Source organism: Ornithorhynchus anatinus, chromosome 5 (assembly GCF_004115215.2).
Source record: "Ornithorhynchus anatinus isolate Pmale09 chromosome 5, mOrnAna1.pri.v4, whole genome shotgun sequence".
NCBI lineage: Eukaryota > Metazoa > Chordata > Mammalia > Monotremata > Ornithorhynchidae > Ornithorhynchus > Ornithorhynchus anatinus.
Genome location: NC_041732.1, coordinates 49,205,120 through 49,218,219, shown reverse-complemented (window position 1 = coordinate 49,218,219; position 13,100 = coordinate 49,205,120). Strand labels below are relative to the sequence as shown.

At 43.9% G+C, this 13,100-nt stretch overlaps 1 protein-coding gene across 4 annotated transcripts in view; it reads right to left on the bottom strand.

Annotated features, from left to right (window-relative positions):
• Positions 1-13,100, bottom strand: part of HERC1 (HECT and RLD domain containing E3 ubiquitin protein ligase family member 1) — a 160,039-nt gene that overhangs the window by 63,529 nt on the left and 83,410 nt on the right. For all 4 annotated transcript variants that reach the window (XM_039912031.1, XM_039912030.1, XM_029065780.2 and 1 more), the window contains exons 26-37: positions 11,640-11,908; positions 10,952-11,167; positions 9,224-9,344; positions 8,031-8,268; positions 7,644-7,840; positions 6,524-6,679; positions 5,926-6,032; positions 4,638-4,748; positions 4,373-4,549; positions 3,945-4,184; positions 2,885-2,968; positions 471-991 (exon numbers count right to left, since the gene is read on the bottom strand). In XM_039912031.1, coding sequence (XP_039767965.1) covers positions 471-991; positions 2,885-2,968; positions 3,945-4,184; positions 4,373-4,549; positions 4,638-4,748; positions 5,926-6,032; positions 6,524-6,679; positions 7,644-7,840; positions 8,031-8,268; positions 9,224-9,344; positions 10,952-11,167; positions 11,640-11,908 — 2,437 coding nt within the window. The remainder of the gene's footprint in view (positions 1-470; positions 992-2,884; positions 2,969-3,944; positions 4,185-4,372; positions 4,550-4,637; positions 4,749-5,925; positions 6,033-6,523; positions 6,680-7,643; positions 7,841-8,030; positions 8,269-9,223; positions 9,345-10,951; positions 11,168-11,639; positions 11,909-13,100) is intronic.

Genomic DNA, 13,100 nt, shown 5'->3' with positions numbered 1-13,100 from the left:
AAACCAAAGGTAACCCCAGGCATAACTCTAGTCCTTCCAATTTTTCCCTCCTCCTTTCAAAGAGCGGCTGATATGTAGCCTGAGTCATTTCTCCCTGGAGCGGAAAGAATTGATGAATGATAAAAAAGGCCAACAGTCAGATGATGGAGGAGGAGGAACAGGAAGAAAAATGGACACCATTCAAATGCTGGATACGTCATTCTTGCTGCATGAATACCTATGCTTAAAGATCATCTGTATCAAAATCCCCTAATTATTCCGTGAAACCTAATACCTTCCTCATTCTAACTTCCAAGCTCGATGCTTTGTAACTAAACCATGACCATCTGAGGCACAGAAGAGATAAACCAGACGCTCCTAAGGAAAGCCAGCCATTTCTTCCTAAAATGTTTACTTATTCCCCACCGCCCACCCCCATCTCCTCTGAAAATGCTAACTTGTGAAAATTGCAAGTGAAGAAGACGGCGTACCTGATGGTTATTTCTGCTTCATCCCACTGGACCTTAGCTGAAGTACTACCCTCCTTGACCACTCCAAGTAACGTGGCATGGCGCCCGGTCTGCTTGTGGACGCACCGACCTCCGACTCGAAGACCGGCGTCGACTCCGCCTATCACGGCAAGCACCGGCCACACCTCTAAGCAGAGTGTCTTCAGTTGGAGTTCGGAGAGCTCGGCGAGACCGTGCCTACTATGTTTACCTTTCTCCTCCTCTTTGCTCTCTCTCTCTTCTCTCTGCTCACTCTCCTCTCGGCTTTGAACCGAGCGACTTTTCTTTAGCTTCTGACCTGTCTCTTTAATGCAGGTCTTGATTTTATGTAGCCTTTCCATCATTTTTTTATTAATGCAGTGGGTCCATCGATCCGTCCGATGAAGGATACGGATTAGCTGAATCGTGGCCTCGGCCAGCACGGTAGCCATGGGACTGCAGATGGGGTCACCGGGAAGCAAGTCCCTCGGAGTACCACGCATCTGCATATCACAGATCTTTACCTAGGTGGAGAAATAACAGTGTTTTCTAGAACGAGGTACGATTCGTCTACAAAGACCTGTAAAATGTTGATACTTCCGGACAACATCCAAGCGCTCAGTACAGTGCTCAATAAATACCACTGATGATGACCGGTGCGAACCTTACTGTTAATTTCATGCATAAATTAAATTATAATCATCTATATTAATGAATGGCTCCCCCTCTAAACTATGGAGAGTTCGTTATGGAGAGGGTACATGTCTACCAACTCTGTCGTACTGTACTCTCCCAAGTGCTCAGCACGGTGCTCTGCACACGGTAAGGGCTCAATAAATACAACTGACTGATGGATCACTATATCCTATAGATTGGACACAGCTGAAACCCGCAGCCCATAATGGAGTCACTCACGTGACCCCATGCCAGTGCAGTTCAGAAGATGCTCAAGAGGTCAAGGCAATTATGCGATCTCCTCGAGAACTCTTTTTGGATCAAGAAACCCCTAGATACCCCTAGAAGCAGCACGGCTTAGCGGTCAGAGCCCAGGCCCGAGAGGCAGAAGGACATGGGTTCTAATCCAGGCTCCGCTGCCTGGGCATGTCACTTCACTTCTCCGTGCCTCAGGTACCTCATCTGAAAAATGGGTGAAAAAAGCACGTGAGCCCCACATGGGGCAGGGAGAGTGACCATCTTGATGTACCTGTATCTACCCCAGTGCTTAGGACAGTGTTTAGCACTTAGGAAGTGCTTAACGAGTACCATAATTATTATTAGTCTTAGTGACCCACAAACAGCAATCTTCTTTTTTAAAATTCTCCAACTCAAACTGGTTTCAAATGAGTAAAATCAACAGGGAGCCCATTTGGTCATGTTTCGACTGAGGTTTTGCCCCAGAGCTGGAAACAGTGACAGTCCTAATCACTGTCCCAATTTCATCCCCATTCTCATTTGTATATATTTATATTCTCATTTGTCTATATTTTCATTCTCATTTGTATATATTTTTATTACCCTATTTATTTTGTTAATGAGGTGTACATCCCCTTGATTCTATTTATCGTGATTAAGTTGTCTTGTTTTTGTCCATCTGTCTCCCCCGATTAGACTGTAAGCTCGTCGATAGACAGGGATGGTCTCTATCTGTTGCCGAATTGTCCATTCCAAGCGCTTAGTAGAGTGCTCTGCACATAGAATAAATACTCTGCACGCTCAATAAATACTATCGAATGAATCTGGAATACATGAAAGCTGCCCGCGGCTCAGTGCTCCTCTGGATGACTCGAAAAGAGCAGCAGCAGCCCCGATCTGCTCCAAGAGCACTCCCGGTCCTGAAGGCCCAGAGAACTGAGCCCTCCAAAGCCATCAAATTCAAAGACCCTAAAAGGAACTTAACATTTCAGGATGCAGAGTCAGGACAAAATAGCTAATTGATGTCTCTTATTTTTATCGTGTCTCAGATGGCCTCTAAAGACTAGATATTGCTATAGTCAATCAAAGTCGAACCATTTTTCCATTCCTTTTTTTAACTATTAGAATGTATTTTTATGTATAGACTAAGGTCACAATTATAGAGAAGCAGCATGGCTCAGTGGAAAGAGCCCGGGCTTGGGAGTCAGAGGTCATGGGTTCGAATCCCGGCTCTGCCACTTGTCAGCTGTGTGACTGTGAGCAAGTCACTTCACTTCTCTGTGCCTCAGTTACCTCATCTGTAAAATGGGGATTAAGACTTGTGAGCCTCACGTGGGACACCCTGATTACCCTGTATCTCCCCCAGCGCTTAGAACAGTGCTCTGCACATAGTAAGCGCCTAACAAATACCAACATTATTATTATTATTACCCCAGCGCCTAGAACAGTACTCTGCACATAGTAAACGCTTAACAAATACCAACGTTATTGAAATTTTTGGTTACCTTTTCTCCTGGATTGCTACTATAGAACATTACACAAGGATATAATTCTGCTGCATCCACATCTTCGAAAGCCAGTTTAGGTTCCTAGGTTTTGGCCCAGTTGAAGAGATATGGGAAAAAAAATTACACATTTTTACAATTAACCAACATTAGAAAACTAAAACTTTCGGTGTCAAAGTCAGATCATTCTAAAATCAAAGCAGTCTAGGCAAGTAGCAAACCCAGAGTCAACTGGCAATTATCTGCAACAAAAGGCTCAACAAAGAAGTCTCATTTCACTCATTAAGATCAACCACTTCTCTAAAAATCTATAGAAAAAGGGAGGATGAGACTAAATCCACACCACCCACACACTCTCAGTAAAAGGCCTAACTGACACAGATGTATCAACTGGTAAGGCCAGGATACCCCTTACACAGAAAAGGGAAACGAAAGCACACACAACGCCCCTTCTGAAGTGCATGTGTGCTGAGTACCACAAGCAACTCCATCATACGAACAAAGATTCCCTTGCACCTAGGTTGCTTCGAGAAAACCCAAGAGGCTGACAGAGCCGGACTCCGGGGAGAAACCGGCCAATCCTCCCTCTTATTTTATCTTAAAATTTAAGGAGGGGTAGAACACGAGAGGCTCAGTAAAGGAGATTATCTTCCTTCCGCTCCCGGGCAAAATTCTTCATCGTGTGAAACCACAGCTCGTATTTATCTGACTAGAGTGCCGCAACATCTTGACTCTCTCACCTATTTTCTAGTAGGAGTACTAGTTAGCAGTGAAATGGACCAAAAAAGAATAGGAGGATAAGGAAAGATGTGGTCAATCCATAATCTGGAGAACCAGCTCCTGAAGAGTTGAGAGTTGACAAAAGATTTCAACTCGGAAACTCTCTCTAGATTGTACGCTCGTCCCTCTTGACTGTAAGTTCATCATGAGCAGGGGACAGGTCCGCTAATTCTGTTGGGTTGTTCTCTCCCGACCACTTACCAGATGGTAAGCGCTCAATAAATACCACGGATCGCCTGACTACTTGGACAATTAATATGCTGTAAACAAATTTTAGTACCTCTCCGTTTTTCCCAAAGGAAATAGTTCTGGCCTCCATGTCTAGCACGCACGTGATGAAATCTCCTTGAGTAAAGCTGGACAATGTCAAAGTCTGCTCTCCGTTATGATAGAGGTTACCGCTGTAGGCTCTATAAAGCCACATATCGGAGGTCGTGCGATGGTTAAAATCATGCACTGGCCAGCGAGAGACTCCAACACATGTGCCCTCGTTGCCTCGATTTTCCTTGACGATGTAAAACTAAAAAAATGAAAAAATACCAAAGGGTGTTATCAGTCCGGGACCACAGAACTTCTCACAAACCTTATCTGCTGCAAAACCGGTAGGGAAGGGCAAGGTCCTTTCCACTCCTCCCTCTCCCTCCCCGATCCTTCTGCAACTCAGTCCCCAGGGAAAATGAAAGAAAAACTATTTGCAGTTCCACAAACCTTCCATTGATAGCATCCAGAAGTGACTCCAGTTGATCCTAACCCATAGCCTTTCCCTCCACTCCCATGCGTCAAAATCTGCCCGTTTTCTACTAAGCAGCATTGGGCTTTCTCTGGGTCAAAAGACACTTCTTGAATTGGAAGGTTCTCATCTTCTTCCTCCAATTCTCCTTGCTTCTACCAGAAATGAAACTTGTGAGTTCTCCAGAGGAAAGTTAACCGACCGGTGATGGATGAAAACGAAGGGCCGACCTAAGTCGCTTACCTGTAACTTCATTTCCTGTTCCTTTTCCTTAATCTGAATAGCGTGTTTGGCTTGAGCAATTGGTGTTTCCCACATACAATCCGACAGAAGGGAAAACAACCGTTCCACCACCTGTCAATTTGCGATGCAAACAGAAAAACAACATTCCGCAACAGTGCTAACGAGTGATGTTACTTGCAAAGGCAGAGTGTGGCAGACCCTGTCAGGGGCTAGGCTATTCCATTTCAATAAAAGAGTTTAAAGTAGTTTCCACTGATATCGAATTTACAATCCAATAGGAGGACTGGCATCAGGGAATCTTAACGAATGTTTAACAATCACAGTGGAGCATCCATAGGGCTGTAGGGCTTTATATACGAGAGACGTTTCTTATGCTGAAAATGAAAAACATAGCCCCAGTCGGTGTTTAAAATAGAGGGCCGAATTTCTTAAACCGTGTGAGGGCCAAACAAAAATGTAACCAGCTGCCAGAGGGTAAAGCGGACGGGGAGAAGAGGGGATTTAAGAGGCCTTAGTTACTATTTCTGCCAGCGGCAGCTCCGATGACTCCGGAACTGGTCGAGGAGTCAGCTCACCCCCCACTCCACGCAACCCCCATTCTATCCAGCAGCTCCTGGACACCACAGCAGGAGGGTGTAGAATCAATCGGATTTATTCAGCGCTTACTGTACTAAGCGCTTGGGAGGGTACACTACAACTGAGTTGGCGGGCACGTTCCCCGACCCCGACGAACTCACAGTCTAGAGGGGGAGCCGGACGTTAAGGCATATAAATAAATTACAGATATAAGAGCTGTGTGGGACTGAGGGACGGGTGAATAAAGGGAGCAAAACAGTGATGCAGAAAGCAGTGGGAAAAGAGGAGGTGAGGGCTTAGTCAGGGAAGGCCTCTTGGAGAAGGTGTGCCTTCGATAAGGCTTTGAAGACGGCAGGAGTAAATGTCAGATACGAAGAGGGAGGGCGCCCCGGGCCAGAGGCGGGACGCGGGTGAGGGGTCGGTGGCAAGACAGATGAGATGGAGGTACAGTGAGTAGGTTGGCATTAGAGGAGCGAAGCGCGTAGGCCGAGTTGTAATAGGAGAGCGGTGAGGCAAGGTAGAAGGGGGAGAGGTGACTGAGCCTGACAGCTCGTTAGGAGCCCCCTCAACTCTTTTTCCCACCAATTGATCCAAAGCATTTCACAGACTTGATTTGGTCTGATGGCTGTATTTGGCCCTCCCCTGATTTAACCACTAAAAATTTAGATTTCCCATTAGGGGACGGGAAACGATAGGCTAAAATAACTTCAACCTGAGCCATCTGATCATCTTCCACACCAGATTCGCAAGCGGGCAACACGGCTTCGAGAACATGAAGTGCAAGGAGCCTCGTCCTTAAGTTGCCAACCAGGGGGATACCTGAAAAAGAAAAGCATTACGCCATTATCGACAGACTCTATGAGCTCCAATAAACAATCCCTTAAGGAATTTCTGACAATTGTTTGTCGGCCTGGGTTCTAATCCCAGCTCTGCCACTTATCTGCCGGGTGACCATGGGCAGTGTGGCTAGAGGACAGATCAGAGGCCTGCAAGTCAGAAGAACCTGAGTTATAATCCTGGCTCTGCCAACTGTCTGCTGTGTGACCTTGGGCAAATCACTCCACTTCTCTGTGCCTCAGTTACCCCATCTGTAAAATGGGGATGAAGACTGCGAGCCCCACGTGGGACAGGGACTGTCCCCACCCTAATTTAGTATATTTAGTACAGTGCCTGGCATACAGTAAATGTTTAACAAATATCACAATTACTGTTATCATTATGTTTAAAATATATCCGAACAGGTAGCAGAAATGAGTTCATTTAAATACATACTAGTTTGGGTCTTTGACAGGGTGTGGGATCGACAATACCTGAAGAACACTTCTGAGATGCAATGTTAAGAAGCACTTCGGTCCATTTTGGGGATGCCATTTTGGATTGAATAGCTTTCGAGGAAACAACTCTCCGTAGAAAGACTAAAAAATCCCCTAGGTGCAATTCGGCAGCATGTTGTTTTCGGAGAGCGGCTGAAGGTTTAAGAAATATGGCTACGTTACAAGAGAGATTCTATATGGGAAACACATTCTTCCATTGGGACAGTCATTTAAGTAGCAAAAACTTTAGCCGTGCAAAATAAGTTGGTCACGGGGCTACTACGGATCGATGGATTTTGAAAATTTTTTAAAACTGAAATGAAAAAAGGGTCAGTGAAAGAGCAAATCACCAAATGATGAAACTTGCTTTCACTTCTGTACTAAAAATACGAACCTTATAAATGCTATTTTATGAGTTTACTTGGCTGAGTTTCTTTTAGTCTTTTGAGTAATCCAGCTAAAAAAAGCTTTACTGTCGTGGCCCTAGCTTAGAACAAATTTTTTGGGGGTCTATTTTTAGGACAGAAAATAATGATGGACCATCAAAATCATTAGTTAAATAACGCCCCCCAAAAGTTCAAAGAGTTTACCTTCAATCTCCCTCTACCTAGCATGGATTATTCAAGATTCCAACCTTCCATCCAGATTTAAAAGTCCTCTTAAGGCTCTATGTTCTCACCTAGCATCAAGGGGTCCCTTAGAGGAGACTTCTTCTTTGAGAAGGATAGGTAGGCATTTTGGGAGGGAGTGAAAAATGTATTTTATTTCTGAGAGGCGGCTTCAAAATCAGGGTCAGCCTGGTTTTGGAGGGATGCACCCTAGACTTTTAAAACAGAAAAATGCCCAAGAAACAGAAAATAGACTTTTCAAGGCAGGGCCTGTGTTCTCTTTGCTTTGACCTTAGAATGAGAGTGGATCATCCTGCTATTCCACAGGAGAACTGAAATGGGGAACAAAACACTTTAACTATTATGCTCTGAAAATATATCCCCGTGGAACGATTAACCGTACGCATATGTAGTGCTCCCAGGCACCGTCACCCTTCCTGTACAAATTTTGTAAAAAATAGTTCCTTTCATCACATCAAGACAAAAAGTTCTCCATCTTAAATCGATACCTCTGAAGTCTCTCTTCTCATTTTCTCCGCTTGAATCCGCCTTTTTCTCTTCCCCTCCCTCTTCCTCCTCTTCTCCTTCTTCTCCAAAGGAAACCATAAGCAAGACCCCAGCTTGTGACAGTAAGTTCTTCAATTGACTGCACAGCAGATCCAGCAAAGACTGCACTACTTTGGGGCTCAACTGATCGGCATACGTCCTGTGAGTGGCGGAGAGGGAAAAACTGCATCTCAGAATACGATAAACAAGAAGACCGTCACGGATATGTCGACTTCCATAACTGAAGGCGGTACCAGTTAGGGGCTTGGAAAAAACTACGGTTTCTAACACGGTTAAGGAAGCGGGGTACCAAAGATCTCAATAAATCATGCAACCTCAAGAATGCCTACCCAGTAGTGATGGCCAGAATCTGGAGTAGTCTTGTGCTGGCTACTTTCAAAGCAGTGCTGAGCTGGGAAATTCCAGTTTTAGGTAATAATTGCATGGGCTGACCCAGCATGGTGTCGGTACCACACAACTGGGATAGTACATTTAGCAAACCGGTGGAAATCGCCAAAGAAACATCAACTGGTTGATAATGGACACTTAGAGCAAAGACGGTTACCAAAAGGAGACGCTGCTGAGCTTCTAAAATACAGGAAGAAGAAACATTAGGGCATCAGGATGAGTCCGTTTAACAAAACGAGTAACAACACACTTCAAAAAACACAATTAACTCCTTTCTCCCAACCAGGAAGCAGCATCGGGACATGGTGGGGAGTGATAGGATGTGGTGGGTTATTCCTTTCTGCCCAAAGGAGCCCAGTGCATCTATTCCCTTTGAAGGGTGTGTGCAGGGAGAGGGGAATCAGTCAATTAATCAATCGAATTTACTGAGGCTTAGGTACAGGGATGGCCTAGACTCAGTCTCTATACTGTAAACTCCTCTCGAGACTGGGTGGTCTAGATAAAGTCTCCAGACTAAGTCTGTTGTGGGCAGAAAACGTGTCTACCAGCTCTGTTATTTTCACTTCAGTGGCATTTATTGAGCGCTTTGTGTGCAGAGCACTGTACTAAGCGCTTGGAAAGTACAACTCGGCAACAAAGAGAGACAATCCCTACCCAACAACGGGCTCAGAGTCTAGAAGACTGTTATGTGGACCTCTCCCAAGCACTTAGTACAGTGCTCTGCACAAAGCAAATGCTCAATTAATATGACTGATTCAGCAATCAATCAGTGGTATTTATCAATCGGTGGTCTTTATTTTGTGCTTACTGTGTGCACAGCGCCTTACCAAGCGCGTGGGAGGGGCCGAGAATCGGTAGGCACATTCCCTGCCCACAACAAGCGTAATGCCTAAAGGAGGGAGGCTTACAGTCTAGAGAGGGAATAACTGATTGATTGGCCTCCAAGGGAGTATCGGTGACCCTGACCAGAGGTATTTCACCTGTAGACCAAGAAACTCCTGTTTCAGTAACATTAGACACCTGTGTCGGAATTGTATTTGATCTTATTACTAACATAATATAGCATTAATGGCTCAATTAATGAATGGCAGCAAGTCAGTGTTAGGCAAAACAGCCGTTTATATTCTGTACTGACCAATATGATGCTTATTTGCTTGAAGGGCTCGCTCCAAAGTAGCAGATAATTGCTGATAAATTTTATGAACAGCCACTTGGATTTCAATCTGAATACTTCTCTTAGCAGCTCTGATGCCATCCTAGGTTATCCAAATAATAATAAAAAGGAAAACACCTGTGTTATTCAATTAACAACATAATAATATCACCCTTCAAGAAGAGACATGTACATCTGTCCCAGGAATTTTAGTTTAGCTAAGCAGCGTGGCTTAGTGGAAAGAGCACGGGTTTGGGAGTCAGAGGTCGTGGGTCCTAATCCTGGCTCCGTCACTTATCTGCTGTGTGACTTCTCCGTGCCTCAGTTACCTCATCTGTAAAATGGGGATGAAAACTGGGAGCCCCACGTGGGACAACCTTCTATCTACCCCAGTGCTTAGAACAGTGCCTGGCACAGAGTAAGCGCTTAACAAATACCATCATCAAATCGCATGGAAGAGCATTAATTTATATCAAATTATTTAAAATGTATATAAAAATTCAAATCCCTCCCAGAATCACATCTCCAAGAGGCCTTCCTACATAATCCTTTATTCCCTCTCTCTACACCCCTGACTTCGACTATGAACCTGGCTGTGTACCCCTTAAGCATTTTGATATTCCCCCCAGCCCTACAGTACTTATGTTAAATATTCATATGCTCTACTACTTCCTCTAGCCCATCGATGGGCAGGGACTGTCTCTATCTGTTGCTGAATTGTACATTCCAAGCGCTTAGTACAGTGCTCTGCACATAGTAAGTGCTCAATAAATACTACTGAATGAATCCCTTATCTATTTTAACGACTGCCTCCCCCTGTAGACTGTACACTCCTTGTAGACAAGGATCTCATCTAGCCACTCTGTTGTACTGAACTCTCCCCACGTACTTAGTTACAGTGCTCTGTACAAAATGAACATGGGATAAATATCATAATTGGATTAAAGTTTGCAACTTTGCTATTCCTTAAGGTTTATTTTCATACCTTCAATATTTTGTCTTTCCTTTCTTTTCTTCCTCTTCCAAACATGGTGGACTAAAAACACGAAGTATTTTTTTTCAAATGGTATTTGTTAAGTGCTCACTGTGTGCCAGGCACTGCACTAAACACTGGGGTAGACCCTCGATAATCAGGTTGAACACTGTCCCTGTCCCACCCGGGGTTCAGAGTGCTCATCCCCATTTTACAGATGAGGTAACTGAGGCCCAGAGATGTCACGTGACTTGCCCAAGGTCACACAGGAGACAGGTGGCAGAGCCTGGATTAGAACCAGGTCCTCTGACTCCCAGGTCTGGGCTCTTTCCATCAGGCCATGCTACTTTCATACGGCTAAGGAAAACGAAATAAAATATTCCAATAATGAGAATTATAACACTGTCCATAACAATAACAAAAAAAAGTGAATTTAACAAACGTTTTTCAATCCAAGAAATACACATATGACTTTGAGGTATGGCCATCCATGAAATACCCGCCAAAACGGAGAATATTCGCAGCCCGAACATCTAGACAGAATACTACATCCATAATGGCAAATTCTTTCCTCTGGTAACTACAATTAAATCCATTAAATCTGTAAAAAACAATTTGTGGCAATCAAGTAACTGGATGAACCGGAAAGAAACTCCGATTTAAGGTGGAAGAGCCGGATCAAAATGAATTCCTTTTTCAAGAAGCCTCTAAAAACATCCAAAAAAAGTGTTTCCTACCTGATAATGATGTAATCGGACACTCTCTCCTTTGGTTCCCATATGGCCTACTGTACCCAGACCAAAACATCCAGCTAGAAACTGCATTCTAACAGATGTAAGGAGTGAAGATGACTGAAATCCTGTCCCCTGTCTGTTTCCTACAGCTGGTGCACTGCCTTTTTCCTCCATCCCAGACAGCAGAACTAAGATCTGATGAAGGGCCTCCAAGCGAAGCTTTAAACGAAACAAAGCAAACGGATCGAGGGGCCCGTGGTTACGAAAGTTCATATTCAGGACCCTAAAAAGTTTCAAACACTTCTTAAAAGTTCACTCTAAAATAAATGCAATCATCACATTCTCTCGTAAAATAATCAATCCAGGGTAATCGATATTTCTATTACAGAACGTGCTGAGCAAACTACCCTTCCCATCACTGCGGCTTGTCTACCCCTTCCCGTTCAGCTCCAGGGAAAAAGTCCACTGTTCTACAGATTTGGGAGAAAATTATACCCTTTTCATTAACGCGTGATCAAATGGTTTTAACCAATGTCATTGGAAATCTACTCATTTAGGAGGAAGAAGTCCAAACTAGGAGGCAAAGGGAGTGATGAAAAAGCAATCTCTAACGAGCCGTGCTAAACAATTCTTATTAAATTGTAAACACCCAGAAAGCGGGATTAATGAGGGTTGAGTAAAGATAACCTACCTCTGCCCTTAGCTGTTGTTGCTCCAGCGCAATGATAGATGCTTGGGGACTTGTAGACATGTTTTCGTCCGGCTCCTTAAAGCCCGGGGCATTCCCCACATCTCCGCTCACAAAGCTGACGACATTTTCTATCAAAGTATGAACTCCCAGGGATTTCGTGAGGTCAAAATCAGATTCGAATGAATACGAGGAGCTGGCCAACCAGTCTCGGCTATGTTTTAGACGAGCCCAGGAGTCACTCAAGGGTTCCACTTGACTGTGCACGGGGCCTAAATGCACACATAACAGAGTGGCCTCAGTCCCAACTTAGAAAAAACGATACTGGGAAGCCTGATGAGAGCACTGGCGGTTGCTACAATACCAACTGGTGAAAAATGGAAACGTGTTGAAATAGACGCATGCATTAGGTGAATCCGAGCAGAACACCTCAGTTAAAACACAAACTATAGCAATGTAATAAAAACTAAGGGGGAAGTCCAGTTTTTATTGGTTCTAGTTCCTCGGAAGCGATAGCGACACGCTGCAGCGGGAAAAGCAAATACAGAAGGCCTAAGCCACTTTCAAAACGCTTTGCTTAAAGCTATAACATTAATAAAATGCTACGCAGCTGTACAAAGAAGCGTGATGAAGAAAGTTTTGTTCCTAGAGGAACTACGCATTTGGAATATCGCCGATTAGATCCAGTTTAAATGGAAGGACTCATTTGACTGGTTGCTATTTACGTAGTAGGAATAGCATTTGTATGTCTTTAAACAATTTGCAAGGAAATAGTTACCAGAATGTGTGAGTAGAGAAGGGCAGGTAAACTAACAAAAGAAAAAGGACTACACACATTATACATACACACCCCTGCTGGTTGCATTCATATGCTTGACATTCCTTTAACGCTTAGTACAATACTTAGCTCTAAGTGCTTAGTACAGTGCTCCGCACACAGTAAGCGCTCAATAAATACGGCCGAATGAATTCCTTTCCAGTGATATCGCTGGGGGCCGGAATTTTGAAGATGATAGAGTTACTACACAATGACAGCAAACGGCAGTTGCACGGCCAAGACCGACTGATGTTTTATGGGAAACGCTTTAAGGCAATTCCTATAGCTGTGTAATTACTGAGTGTTGCCTCGATAAGCACCAAATCCGATGTCATTAGCTGTTACTAACTGGCATTTTATTAAAGGCTACATCATTTTTAAAAAAATTACGAGGCTCCATCGTGTTTCCAACTAAACTACGCACCGATTCATCTCCATGTGCTTTTACATTTCAAAATTCTACGTGTACGTAATTTCGACTTCTCACGTTATCTAGACACACGGTATTGTAGCTGACAGTGTAAATCCGGAATATTACCAGAGTTTTCCGATTGGAATGCACGTAAAGGCAACAAATACGGTATGCAAATACATTAGTTGTATTTGTTCCCAATAACTACATGAGAAAGATTTGAGGAATAAGCTAT